General features: G+C 45.1%; 1 protein-coding gene across 1 annotated transcript; it reads left to right on the top strand.

Moving 5' to 3' along the window:
- Positions 1–5,287: 5,287 nt before the first annotated feature.
- IER5 (immediate early response 5) lies at positions 5,288–7,415 on the top strand. Its single transcript, XM_039881334.1, has one exon. The coding sequence runs from the start codon at positions 5,500–5,502 to the stop codon at positions 6,457–6,459; it is 960 nt and encodes a 319-aa protein (XP_039737268.1). The 5' UTR covers positions 5,288–5,499; the 3' UTR covers positions 6,460–7,415.
- The last annotated feature ends 7,382 nt before the right edge of the window (positions 7,416–14,797 follow it).

The raw sequence follows: 14,797 nt of genomic DNA, 5'->3' as shown, positions 1-14,797 counted from the left end.
AATGACGCCAGCCAGGTGAGTGCTGTCTCTCTGAAATTCAAGTACGCATGCTTGTATTTGGAATTTAACAATAACACTGGGACAATTTTCATGTCATCATATTCAGATAAGTGGAATTGTGTTTTTCTACTTTTGTGGTGACTTCTCAGTTCTGGAAAGAACTTTGTTGGCCAGTTAGCTCGGTTTTTTTTATATTTTCCTTTGATTTTCTCCTCAACTCCACAACTATCTAAGTCTTTTATGTTCAATTTCCTTTTAACTTTATCTTTCCTCACTTTTCCCTCTTCTCTAATCAAGGACATTTGTTAATTGCTCACAATATGCTCATACATATTTATATGTCCACACCTCTCTATCCCTTTATTATCCTTTTATTATCCCTAGGGCAGTGTTGTCCGATAGAAATGTAATTTAAGCCACATATGTAAAAAGAAACTTTGAGCCACATATGGAAAAGAAATTTTCATAATATATTTTATTTAATCCAGTATATCCACAATTTTATCATATCAACATGAAACTGTTCTAAAACTATTAATGAGGTATTTTACATTTTTTTTGATACTAAGTCTGAAATCTGCTATGTATTTTACAATTACAGCATCAATTCCAATGCTAAATTTTCAAATTTCAAAAATATGACACCATAAAGTTGAGTTTTGGGAAAGGGATTTTATTTATCCTGTTTCAGTTTTTAGATTTGAATTAAATGAAATTTAAAATTCAGTTCCTCAGCTGCACAAGCCACATTCGCCCAGTGGTTACAGTGTTGAACAGTGTGGGTCTTGGGTTTTAAAAGGTGGTGTTTTCTAGTTCGGTGGTTTGATAGGTTCATTTTAATGAGTTAGAATGCTCTTATTAAGGGGTTTGTTTTCTTAGGACTATGAAAGAAGGCAAAGTATATAAAAAGATGATCATAAAAAAAACCTAAGGCTCTCTGAACCAAGGTACAAAATTTAGGACAAGAAAGAGGGTGGAGCTGTAATAATTTAAGAAAGGAAATGGGGAGGAGGAAAGAAGACAGGTTTGGTGCCCACCCCTAGTCAAATGCTATTTGAAGATAAAGAAATTCTATAGTCATCAAGCAGTCAAGAGGAAAAATGGATGTAAAATATGCCTCAGTCATGAGAGAGAAAAAGTTGAATTCAACTTTTGTCTGTTCTCAGAGAAGCAAGAGAAGTATTGCTTACATAAAATGCTAATAATGTATTTTTATAGAGCTTTTCCCCTAAAAAAATTTAGAATGTCATACAAGTAATTATTCACTCACATAAGCTAAATAAGTAAATAAATAATTCCAAATGTCCTCACGTTGAAAGTTAGACACACTGCAGATAACTTTTATTTCACCAACCTTCTTCGCGTTCATTGTTACTTCTCACAGAGCTACTGTGTGCATAATCCATAATGGGTCTGCATTGTTCTTATACAGACTAGACTCAGTTCAAGGCAATATGAACTCTGCAATCATCTAATAATAATATTTAGCCTTCATCTAGTCATGCAAACAAGACATAAAGTCAATAGCAGTGGGTACATGGCCCCTGTACTGGGAAGAATCTCCAGGCCAGGGCTCAGGGAGTGCCTGAGTGGAAACAGCTGTGGCCAACACTCAGCAAACTAATCTCCTTGTGCCCGGTCAAGAAAATGGGGAAGGAGGGTCGACAGAGCAGACCTGCTGGACACGCTTGGCCACTTCTTCCAGAGATGTTGTTTCCTCTGTCCTGCTGATAGCCCTGGTGTTTCTCATAGTTTTACCAAATTTTTTTTTAACTGAGAAAAATCGCAAAGATTGATAACAGCAAACTCTAATTCAATTGCCTGCTTCCTAAAACTTAGGATATGTTCTCTTCCTATTGTTCTTGATATGTGGAGGTGAAGCTTGCTGATTATAAGAGCCCAGGCCCTCCAGAGATGAGTTCTCAGGGTTGCGTTTAGTTGTCTCAGGATTAGAGGAAATCCTGATGATCACAGTGATCATGCTCAGTTTCAAGTCAGCAGACATTTATTAAGCCCCTATTGTGTGGTATAGTAGAAGAAGCATTCAAAATTCAACAGGTACCAACAGTGTACCTACTATGTGCTTACTACTGAGCTAGGCACTAATAAAACAATAACTAGATGCAGTAAGTGCTTGTATGGTACGAGAGACTGTTCTAAGCACCATAGATATTTTTATTCCCATTTTACACAATAGGTGACTAGGCATAGAAAGGTTAAATAATTTGCCCATGTCTCAAAACTAGGACATGATTTTCACATTTCACCTAGATATGAAATAACTTTCCAAAAGTCACACAGCAAGTAAGAGGTGGAACAAGGTAATGCAGCCTCAGAGCCCTACTCTCAAGCTTTAAATAGGTTCGAAATTGAATCCCACCCTTTCTGACTTTGGGAAAATTACTTAACCTTTCAAAATCCTAGCTTTCTCATCTGTAAATGGAGATAACAACATGTACTTTTAAAATTTCATAAGGATGATAAATAATGCCTGTGAAGTGACTAGCACAGTGCCTGGCAGACAATATCACGATTAAGGATTCATTAATCCAAATGTATAATCACTCAGGAAGCACTGGTACAGCCACCCCAGTTGTGAGAATATTGAAAGGCTTTCATACTGGTTGACAGGCCCCTCAAGTGCCCCCTTTCCCAGCCATCCAGCCCCTCCTGCAGGAGCCTCCATAACCCCCGGCACTCTAAGGATATCCAGGCTCTTCTGATGGTTAGTGCTTGTGTCGCCCATTTGTTAAGTATTTTCACTATCTCCTGGCTACAAATATGAGATAGACTCCCACCTTGGTTGAGAGCATAGTTTAGGAGGGGCCCTGGGTGTGGCAGGGGGAAGTGTTGAGGTCAGTGATGAAAGAGTATGCTTCTTACGGTGCAGCATGGCGAGATGCCCAGCTCAGGTGGGTAAGAAAGGCTTCACTGAAGGCTGGGTGGATGGGGGTGGTGCACATCCCAGATCATCACTAAAGTTCCTTTTCTCTCTTTTCTTTTTCCTTCTTGCTACCTCCACCTAGTTCAGACTTCCATGGCCCTTTGCCAAAATTCCCGCAAGAGCTTTATAATTAGGTGGTCCTCTTTAAGTGTACTGACCCACTGTCATGTAGCCCCAGATTCTTTTTCCAGCATTTTCCACTTACTGTAGATGCCCGGCACATCTGCCAAATGAGATGTTTCCTACACGGGACTCTGTTGTTCCTGCTGCTTGGAACTTGTGGATCCTCTAGAGTTTTTCAATACCTTCCTCAAATACAACTTCTTTTTTCCCTCTATGATCTTCTCCCCACCCCATGCCTCTTCTCTCACCCCAAACTTGAGCTGGGGGTGACATACTCTGAAAACATACATTGGCAGCTCATTATATGCCACGCTGTTCAGAGAGCTTTGTGTGTGTTATCTTGTTTTATCCTCACAAAGACACTTAAGAGGTAGGCACTATTATTATCTCCATTTTAAGATAAAAAAGACCAAGGCACAGAGAAGTGAAATAACTTTCTAAAGCCCACACAGCTAGTAAAAAGTAGTGGGATTCCAACTCAGGGAGCTTGTCTTCAGAGCCTGTGCTCTTGATCAGTGTTTTATAGTGACTAACAGCTCTCGAAGAAAGAGAAAATAGAAAAAATTTCTCACGTTGTTACTCAAAATATAAGGCTTGCTTATATTTGTGTTGTTATTAATTATTTGTTATTATTCTGTCTCTTCCTTTATGCAAGCTGAAAATTCCTAGAGTGGAGGAAATCTGGGTCTCAAGGGCTGGTGTGTCAGTTACCATCAATAAGTTGTGGGTATAGGTAATGTTCCTGAGCCATCACATCCTTGGGAGGCTCCTGAGAATTGGCCATAATCAAGCCCATCTTTCACTAGTATTTCTCCTAACTAAATACAGCAAGTCCTCAAACAGTGTCACTTTGTTCAATGTCGTTTCATTATAAAGTTGATGAGATGCCATAGGAACTTAACTCTTGTTTATATCAATTAGCCGATGGTAAAACTGGTTTCATTTCATGTCGTATCTGTATACCACTTGTTTAAACCCTGGTCAGGCCAACAGTTGAACACAGACTCCGAGAAAGCTGTGCTTAGCTTTACGATTTAGATTGAACTGGCTGAGTAGTCATTTACCTTCTGCATAAGAGAGAAGATGTGTATGTGATTTCTCTCTTTTAGAGCTAGAGAAACTAAAGTGTTCTGAGGTTTTTTACCCGGAGTTATCAGGCAGGTCTGTGGTGGAGCTTAGCTGGGACTAATTCCAACTGACTCTCCAAGAACCCAGTCCAGGACCCTAGCCAACCCTGTGGTGATTCTGCCCTAATGCCATGTACCAAGAATCAGTAGATGGGCTAAGTTGTTAACTGACGACAAAATTCTGGAACACTCTTCCTCTATATTTTTACCTTGACACAAAATAAAATTATGACATCATGATGAGAACACAGGACTTCTCTATTTGTATTTTTAGAACTTGCTAGGTTTTCCAAGGGTGGCTGGTCAGTCCTTGTATTGAAGAAAAATCACTGTGGATAACCTGTACCATCTTTCATTGTAACCCATGTGACAACCGTTTGTTCTAAAATCTAGAGAACAAAGTGATAGATGCTGGCTTTAGTGTAGACCTGATCATTTTGTATCTAGACACAATTTCTTGATGAGCAATCAAAACTTAGGAACTTTTAGAACCACCTTTTTCTTTCTTGGGCATTAGAATTTCTTTCTTGGGCTAAGAGTATATGTGACTCTAGGGGGCAAGGGACTCATACCAAATTAATATCTGCTAAATATCTTGTAGTAATACTATTTGTTATCCCTTGCTGCATTTTTCCGTCATCTCCATTCCAGCCAGGGTTGGCCAGGAGCTTATAGGTGTATGTAGCCTTGGGAATGGAAGTGGGGGTTGAGGGCCGGTGATCAGGAAAGGTTCAGGGCTTTATTGCAGAGCAAAGTCCACCACCATATTCGGATAAAAGTACGAATGGTTTAGTTCGCTTTGTATCTGGCAAACCAGCGCACAAACCGGAATCTTAACCTACCAACAACACAGAGGCTATGCCTCCTCTTCATCACCCGGCCTAAGAACATAGGACCCCTACCCACTTATACAGCGCCACACGCTCGACCCCTTTAAGAGCCTGCTCCGCGGGAGTAACGTTCGAATGTCCCTGGCGCCCCTCCTCGGGCTCCGATTGGCTGCGCGCAGAGCACGAGGGCGCGTCATCCCGCCCCAGAACGGTTGGCGGCCCTTCGCGATTGGCGGGTGAGAAACCTATATAATGCGCCGGGCGGCAGGGTTTCCCTCAGTTAGCGACCGGACATGAGACGTGATAGTTGTTAGGAGAGGAAGAGTCGGGGGTCAGTGAGCGCGCCACGAGAATCGTTTCTCTTCGGAGTCTTGGGGCGGACTTGTTGACGTCTCCGATTCCTCTCCCGGCTCTGGACGCCAGCCGGGGCTCAGACCTCACTTCTGCGCCAGCCTGCGAAGGGGCGGCGGGCAGGATGGAGTTCAAGCTGGAGGCGCACCGCATCGTCAGCATCTCGCTGGGCAAGATCTACAACTCACGGGTCCAGCGCGGCGGCATCAAGCTGCACAAGAACCTGCTGGTCTCTCTGGTGCTGCGCAGCGCCCGCCAGGTCTACCTGAGTGACCCATGCCCTGGCCTCTATCTGGCCAGTCCCTCGGGAACCCCGGCGGCACTGCCACAGCTGCCCGGGGAGCCCGTGGCCGGGCCCCCAGTGGGCTGGGGAGAGCCGCCCCCACCAGCCGCCCCAGCCGCTTGGCCCGAGACCGAGCCACAGCTTGAACGCCCCGCCGTCCCAGACGCTCAGCGGGCGGGGGACACGGTGCCCATGGCTCCGGCGACCAGCTCCGGGGACACTCTTCAGGGCGGAGAGGCGGCGGCGGGAGCTGCCTGGCGCCGCGTGGAGGGGCTGCGAGAGGAGGCGGCCGGAAGCTCGGACGCCTTCCTCGAGGTGCCCCGGGCGGCGCGCCACCACTGCGGCTGCCTCCCAGGAGGGGAGGACAAGCCGGGGGCGCTGGGCGCCTCCCCCCGCAGTGGCGGCTGCTGCGCCAAGGACGAGCGCCCCGCGCCGCTTTCCGTGTGCCCCAGGAAGCGAGGCGCAGCCGGGGTGAGTGGCGGCCCCGCAGGCTGCGCGGCGCCGGACACGACCCCGCTGAAGAAGCCCCGCCGGCACTTGGAGGAGCTGCCCGGCGGCGTGGCGGCGGCGGCGGCGGCGGAGGAGGAGGAGGAGGAGATGGAGACCGGGAACGTGGCGAACCTCATTAGTATCTTCGGTTCCAGCTTCTCGGGACTCTTACGGAAAAGCCCCGGAGGCGGCCGGGAGGAAGCCGAGGAAGAGGAGAGTGGTCCGGAAGCCGCCGAGCCCGGGCAGATCTGCTGCGATAAGCGGGTGCTGAGAGACATGAACCCTTGGAGCACAGCCATCGTGGCCTTCTGAGCCCTCGGTCCCCGTTGGGCAGGAGGTTGAGCAGCTGGCGTACCGGCGTGAGGGCTGGGCCTTTCCCGGCTGCGAGGACGTCCCGGAGACCTTACGCGCTGAGCGCCTTGGGGAGACTGTGGGTGCTGCCGGGCAGTACGGACTGCCCTTGGCCTTGGCCGCGCTGCTGTGCCGGCCTTTCTCGAGGCCTCTCGAGACTTGGGAGTGAGACTTATCGGAAGAGGACGATTGTTAACTTGTGTGTCTGTGTATGTCTATGTTGTAAGTTTGTTTTGTGATTTAAGACTATTTTGTCCTTCTGGAATGCATCACCCCTTCCCCAGGCCTTTAGGAGGTTGGGGGCAGACAGGGACTTTCCTCTGCCAGCGGCACTGAGAAGGAAGTGGCTTAAAAGGGCCGGGGAGTTCCCCATTCGTTCTTGGGGCAGGAAGGGACTTTACACACACCTCTCACATGAAAGCTAGATCCGTACCAGGGCCAGGAGTGGCGTTTCCTCGCAGGATTTCCTAAGACTAGAGGGATTTAGTCTGGGGTAGAGACTTGTATTATTTCTCTCCCTCCCCACTTTTCTCTCACTGAAGAAACGTTTATACCCTGTGATTAACTCTCGGAAAGGGGAGTCTTAGCGGCCCTTGTCTTCTCCACAGGGAAAAAAGCTTGATGAACTTCACCGAAGAGTTCAAGCTTGGAAGTACGGAGTTTATAGAGAAAAGATATTTTTAAAAGCTCTACAGAACTACTACACAGTGCTTTTAAGTGTTTAATGAAACAGTTTACAGGCAGAACCCCTAAGTGGAAAGACCTTATGGTTCTGTAGATTCGGTGACTCCAGTCTTTGTTGTATAAAGGTTGGGGGAGCTGACAAGGTTTTTGTACAGTATTTTCTCCGTTGTATTGATTTTTGTATAAAAATGTAACTTTACGTGTCTAACACGTATTAAATATTTTGAAGCAACCTCACTGCCTCCTTGTCTGTCATCACCTGTCTGGGTTGGGAGGGATGTGGGAGGAGGGGGAACTATGGTCTAGGCTGGAAAATTGAAGGTGTGGCTCTTAATATCAGTCAAGTACAGGCTGGGGACATTGTTTACTGACTTCACTAAGTATCAAGAGAGACACGTGTAAGGCTTCTCTCCCAGATCAGAGGACTGCTATTAGATACTAATATCAGTGGCCTGCCAGTTTCTTGAAACTTGCCAATACAAACACCTTTTTAAAAGTCATTTTAGGGCAATTAGATTTTTTCTTAACAGCTCAGTCTGATGGTGTCTTAATATTAAATAACTTAAAGGCCAACTTTTGAAGCACTTCCCATCCACGAAAATATTTTTCACTAAAACTTTCTGTCCCCTGTTAAACTATATAATGTGGGTTATCTTTAAGCTTTGTTATTGGGAAAAGACTGACGTGAGGGAAGCTGATGAGACTGACTTGCCTGGCGGGTCAGGTCCACCTCTGCAGTCCAGTGGCTGTCAGGATAGAATTTTCAGTGCTTTTTGTTGTTATATCTGTAGAAAGTAAATGCATCAGTGAAAGGAAATTGCTTGTGTCTAACCAGATAAGGAAGGAGGCCCAGGAGGGCTAGGCAAATTTAACTTATGTAGCAAAACTTCCTGATTCGCTTTTGTCATGCAAATGATGACATCAGTGTTTTGGTCATGGTAAACACTTAGGTGATGACAGCCGGGTTATCCCTTTACTTCACTACAATTACCACATTTAAGAGAGCTTTTTGTCTAAGGCAAAATATCCAATATTTGAGTTATTCAATAATCTATTTCAGAAGCTAATCAGAGAATGGTGTCTTAAAATATGTTTGTTAGTACTTTAAAATATGATATTGGCCTGTAAAGCTTATGAATAAGTAGTGTTTAAGAGATGGGAGAAATTGAAGAAAGATTAGACAAAATTTTAAGTAAAGTTAGGGCCTTCGAACAGAGGGGACACACGGGTGGTGCTTTGGCCTCCCTAAAGTCTGGTGAGTGAACTTCAGTCACAGCTGAGTAGGCCAGTGCTTTGATAGTTTTGCAAATCTATTAGAGATTCATTAAGGAAAAGGAACTTTCTACTTTACACTCAATCACCCTAATAATACATTCATAGAATTAAACATTTTCTAATTAAGGTCTTGTTAAAACTGACTTGTTTTTCTTTCAGAGATTAGCTACTTACGTTTTGTTACAGCCACAAGAGATCCATCAGAATGCTGACTGCTTAAACTGAAGGTGTCCAGGGCCTTAATTTTGCAAACATTTCCTGTTGCTAGAAAGTAATTATGATGCTTGAATAGCTATCTCACTGCATTTTTATATTTGAAAAGGGGAAACATTTACCATTTGGTGTGTTTAAGAGAGTCGATACATTTTGGATGAAACGAAAGTTCCTGTTGATCCTAGTTTTCATGTTAAGATGAACCATGGGACTATGTGTCTGCTTAATTTAGAGAATGTAAATTTGGGAAATACAGCTTTGCAGGAAAGCAGAAAAGGTTATCTTTTTTGTTGCAGAAGCAGTATATAATGTAATGGTTAGAGCATGGGCTCAGGAGCCAGGCTTACTGGGTTTGTATCTTGGCTCTGACACTTATTAGCCAAGGGACTCTGGACAAGTTACTGATCTCTCTGGGCTTCAGTTTTTTCAAATGTGAAATTGAGATAATCGTACCTACCTCATAGGGTTGTGCAGATTAATGAATTAATGCCTGTAAAGCTCTTAGAAGACTACCTCATACATAGTAAGTACTCAGTTAATATTGTTAAGGTAGAAGTGAATTCTGTCTAAAGAATTGTGTATATTTGTAAGAAAGGAGGGGAAAAGAATCTATTTTTAAATGATCCTATCTTTGAATACTGGATTCTTTTTCTGTTTTTCTTTGGACACTTGGCAGTCACAAAGCTTAGTTGCATCAGCCTAGTTTTGCTGCTCAGTATGTCTCACATCCCACACCAACCCTGCAACTTTCCTGAATGTATCAAACAACTCTATTTTCAGGGAGGAGTAAGCAGGAGTGAAAACACTCAAGGAGCAATGATCTTGTTGACATACAAATGCTTTCTGTGGGTGAGTAAAGAAAAATAGCCCACAGAGTTATTTTTAGCCTGAATTGCTTGGGCATAGAATGTTTCTTAAGCCGTGTTAATTGATAGGTCCCGGGAAAGAGCCTTCCCAGGGCCAGGATGGCGTTATCACAAGCAACTGAATCAGATTCAGCGTGACTAGACGCGGAGCCATAGTTTTAGGACACAACTATTTCTTGACCACTCTGGGAGGGATCCGTTCTGTTGATCAAATTAATCTTAATCCTGGTCTGGAAAAAATATATTTTTTTGACTGCCATGTAAAAACCAGATGTTTAAAGTGCTTTTTGACAAGTACTTTCCAAGATGACCACATTACTAATGAATAAAGGTGAAAAGTTTTCATACAGTACTTCTCAATCATGCTGCTTTAAACCCGTCTTCTCGCTCAGAAACCATAGATTGTACTTGGGGAAGGACCTAATGATGAGAAGGTTGAACTGCCCCTCTGAAGTGACTGGTTTTGCTCCAAGGCCCTAATGGAGTGATAATGACCCCTCCATGCCTACCATTCATCACCAAATGGATTTTGGGAGGAGAAGTGGAAGGGAATGGGCCCTTAAACAGCTTTGGGTAGAATGCTTCTCCAATAAAGATGTGGTAAACATTGGGAAGTGACTTAGTAATGATAGAACTGCTCCGTTTCATCACTGGATTACTCTGAGTCTCTTACTGCAGTTTACTAGGCATGGCGACACAGCTTAGAGCCTGTGAGATGGGGTCGAGAGGCTAATACCCACTGTCACATGGAGTGCGATAGACATTTATTTCCTTATACTTTTTTTTTTTTAAGTAGAGTTAGTTCAGTTCACTGAATAACCAAAGAACTTCTGATCTCTTGCCCTAAATATTTTATTCTTGTCCTGTTTGTGAAATTTTTATTCTCCTAGACTTGCTTTTATCCCAGCAGTTACTGAAAGAAACCGAGAATGAAAAGAAACACTGATCCGACCCTCCCGTGACAATGAAAGAAGCCATTACTATTAGGTGCAGGACTCCGTGGGGAGCGAGGTCTGCTTCCCAGGATTCCTGGCACTCTTTCCAGTAATGAGCAGTTTGTCTCTCATCCTTTGAACCATTGTTCAGATTTAAAATGCTACCCAGTGGAAAGCCTTGGGAGGAAAAGTGTAGCAGAAGCAGAGTTGATGTTCGGAGTCATTGTGATCTTAACTCATGCCCTAGGAGTTTTTCAGACAGTTCTTGAGGGTACAATAGAGAGGGAATACGTGAGAGCAGAAAGTGTAAAAAGATAACACATCTAATAGAATGCTTACTTCTTGATCCAAACACAGTTTTTCCCCAATGCCTGCCACCATCCCCCTCCCCTGATGGGAATGAGGGTTTTAAAAATAAAATCCTCTCAAGCAATTGCTCTCTCCCAGAGGATGTTTGCTGGACTATATTCTCGAGTTTATCTCAGACCTTTGGAATCCTACAAGCAGGGCGGGAGAAGCCTCCAGGGACTACATTCCTGAAAGGGCCTCTCTCTCTCCCCTGCTCTCCTGAGCTGCTTCAGCTTCCGCCATTGGATGCTGCCCACTTATGGGCAGTTGAGAAAGAGTATTGGCCATCAGCTTTTAAAAGCTGCCAGAAGAGCTGGTCGCTACCTACCACTGCCACTGAGCATCTCTAGCCATGGTTCTCTTAGGAGACTGACATAGAGTAGTCCTGTGATATTTGTTGGTAAATCTATTTACTTTAAACAAAGTTTTCTGGGACCTGGTCACAAGAAGCCCCCATGTCTGTGTGATAAACTCCATCCCTAACTTTATAGGATGAAGGCAAGACTCAAGTTCCCCTTTTCTACTCATTTAGCACCAAGTCAGCCCTGGTCCCAGCCCTCTGATTTTCCCTATGAACTAACTAGGTCTCTGCCAGGCTGCCCCCACCTAATCATCCCACTAGATGCCAAAACAAGGCTCCTTTCAGTTTGTCTAGAACTCAGGGATGCGCCAAGAGCCATGTGTCCTCACCCGTTTTTTCTTCCACCTCTCAAGTCTTAGAGTAGGGAGGCTGCTGGAAACTCGCTTTCTCTGTGGTAAAAGAAAAGCGTTCTGTGCCCTCTGCTCAAAGCACAGAAGTTGTCTTTAAAAATGAAATCTCTCTCTCTAGCAATTGCTCTCTCCCAGAGGAATATATTCCAAAGCATCTTCGTTGGACTATATCCCGGGGTTTATCTCAGACCTTGGGAACCCTACAGGATTTCCTTTGGCTGCTCCCACACTTGATCCCGTTCCTGAATCCAGGATTCAACCACCCAGGTTTTTCTCCAACTGGATCCACATCTCCTTGGCTGTTTCTTTCTAGCCAGTCACAGCACCCTCTTGCCCTTTGTGGCATAGATGCTTCCTTCAGTGCTGTAATTGTTTTGCCTTGCCGTCTCTGGATCTTTCTAAGTCTCCCCTCCCTTCATCCCTTCCTGAAGACCCATTCATGATTTGCCTGTGGAAGAGTCTGAGTGCTCAGGGAAGAGCTATGACTGGAAATGTTACCACCCGCTAAGAAGGAGCAGGGTTGGATTTCTTGACCTTGAGACTTACAGTGTCTCCAGAGACTCTGTGCCCCAGAGATCAAGCCACAGCTGTGATAGCTGGTCATCCAATGCTGGGGCCTCACCAGACCCCCAATTTCATCATAACTGCTGGGGGTGGGTATGGGCGTATCCATCCTAGAGACAGGAGCAGCCGCTGAAAACCATCTTGGCTCGTGGCCAGATGGAGGAAAGGAGAGGCAAAGCCAGGGAAGCCCACACGTGGGCCACGCAGCATTTCTGATTCCCCTTCCGTTTGCTGGAACCGCATGTGGCACTTTCTAGAAGAGATAATGAATCACAGAGCTGCTCTGATGAAGAAAATCCAAAAGCACCTCTTTGACTTGTCTCCCCTCTCTAGCCTTTGATTGGCTAATAGAAACTTTTTACTGTGAGTTGCCAGAAGTGGGGGCGGGGGCTAGTTATAACCCACTGGAATCGTGCAACAGCGGTGACCAGCAGGAAGTGAGCCAGAAGGTGTGAAGAAATACTCCAGGGTGGAGGGCAGTCTTCAGGAGTCAAGTTCTGCTCAAGAAGGTCTGCACCGGGCAGAGTGAATATAGGCCAGGAGCCCCGACCTCCTTCCTCCCTGGCTCGTCTCAAGCTGCATCACAACTTCACATTTTCTTCTAACAATTTCCCAGTTTTATTTTTGGTTTAGAAAAGGATGAGAGTACCTTGGCATCTGCGTTTATCAGTTTCCAGACTCCAGTTTTAGAGACTGAAGTTGCTTTTATTTTTATGGCCATGGGAGAAATCCCTGAAAGTAAAGATTCAGTTTCAGAAGCTGAACTTCAGGTACATGGGATGCTCTGCTGAGGTTGTTATTACTTTCTGATTTCTGTGTTTTTGTGCCCGTACCCCACTCCCTCTTCAAAATGTCTTTCAAAACGCACTCTTGCTCTGCCCTGCTGACAGCAGCTGGAAAGATGCTGTGTGTGGGCGATTTTGGCGTGTGGGCTGGCCCAGCTGTCTGCTTCCCAACCTTTGAGTCACCTCCAAGTCAGGAATCTGGCTCCTGAAGAGAAAGATGGAGAAAGAGTCCACTGCTTATCAGTCAGGAAAGAGTACGAGGCCCCAAGAGCGAGTAGGTCATCTTGAATGGTCAAGTGAGGACCTGAGCAGAGACAATGTTAGAATTCACCCCAGACCAGATTCTTGGGGACTCTGAACCAGAATCTGAAAATATGACTCACTACTTGGAGAGTCATTCATTTTTATTTTTATTTTTTTTGGTTTCTATTTATAGTAAAAAAATATATCTATATCTACTTGCCTCACAATTGTGATTTGAAGATAAATCAGTGTTTGTAAAGCAAAGCTAGACGATATAAACAACTCAGCCCTGGGTCCCATCAATTAAGTATCTGCAGGAACACCCAGAAGAGAGTCATCAATGGGGAATACAAAGATGCAAATAACAGGATCCTGGCCTTCAAGTCAGATTACATTCCAGGCGAGATGCAAAAACAACACAGGAAACCTCCAGAAAATCTGACACTAGATAAGTATGATCTAGCCTCTTGCTTCTCAAAGTGTGGTTGGTCCATGGACCAGCAGCATGGGTATCATCTGGAGTTCAGCAGAAATGCAGAAGCTCAGGCCCCACCCCAGACTGACTGACTCTGCATTTAGCAAGATCCCCAGGTGATCTGTATGCACACTAAAGTTTAAAAAGGAGGTATTTCCATTGATCTCAGGGTCAAGGGTAAACTCCTCAGTTTGAGGTCACTTGAGGCCCAGCTTCCTCCTTCCGTTCCTTCCCTCACATGCTGCCTCCAGCTATAAGGTACTCTCCCCAGACTCCTGGACCTTTTCAAATGCTGCTCCCCAAGGGGCATGGCCAAGTTTAGAGATGGTCCTTAAAGCTGAGAGCAGGAAGAAACTGTCCAGGCAGGAGAGTAGGGCAGAAGCTAAGGACCTGGTGAAGGGGAGGCCTGGAGATGGGCCTGGAGTAGGACGAGGGTGCTGTCAGCAGAGCACAGTGCGGAGGGGCGGGAGTGGAGCCCGAGGAGATGGCCAACGAAAAAGTCAAGGTAAATGAGAACAAACAAAATCGTTGAACTAAAGATTGTCATCGGTGAATTTGGAGAGAGGTTCTGGTAGAAGATGGGAGAGAAAACCCGCTTATAAAGCGAGTGGAGGGAAGGATGTGGAGGTTATAGTTGTAGGTCTCCCCTTACTCCCAAAATTTGGCATAAAAGTCAAAAGAGAACCAGGATGATAGAACATTGTGTCAGTTGAAATGTCTTATACAGAAGTAGTGGGCGCAGAAACAGCTATATTGAGGTGAATGGGGCTGGAATATAAACACTGCTAAGGATGGGTCTCTTATCAGAAGGAATCAACACTTTCTTTTCCTTCTCCAGTCAAATAAAGGAGACTGGAGACACTAATAAATCACTCCAGGGACCTTGTTAGTATCAGAAGCCTTCATTCTCTTCCTCACTCCCAGCCCAGGAAGACTCTTGCAGCTTAAACTTTGGCATACCAGTTGGCAAGGTAACAAACTGCAAGAGGTTCCTGAAGGATGAAGGACCACTTCCTACACCCTGGTGCCGCCAGCTACTAATCTAAACGTGTATGTTTCTGATGCTTCATCCCCTTCATGCATTAGGAGTTTAAAACGTAGCGGAATGCAGGCTGTGCAATGAGGGGAGCAGGTTTTGGGGTTCTCAGCCGAAAACACACACACACACACACACACACACACACACACACACACACACAC

This window comes from Pteropus medius, unplaced genomic scaffold (genome assembly GCF_902729225.1).
Source record: "Pteropus medius unplaced genomic scaffold, Ma_sr-lr_union100, whole genome shotgun sequence".
Lineage (NCBI taxonomy): Eukaryota > Metazoa > Chordata > Mammalia > Chiroptera > Pteropodidae > Pteropus > Pteropus medius.
The sequence above is the reverse complement of the archived record's forward strand: the minus strand, read 5'-3'. Positions and strand labels throughout refer to the sequence as shown.

Excerpts from the sequence above, each read along its gene's own strand:
- IER5 (XM_039881334.1), top strand. The coding sequence starts at position 5,500 with ATGGAGTTCAAGCTGGAGGCGCACCGCATCGTCAGCATCTCGCTGGGC.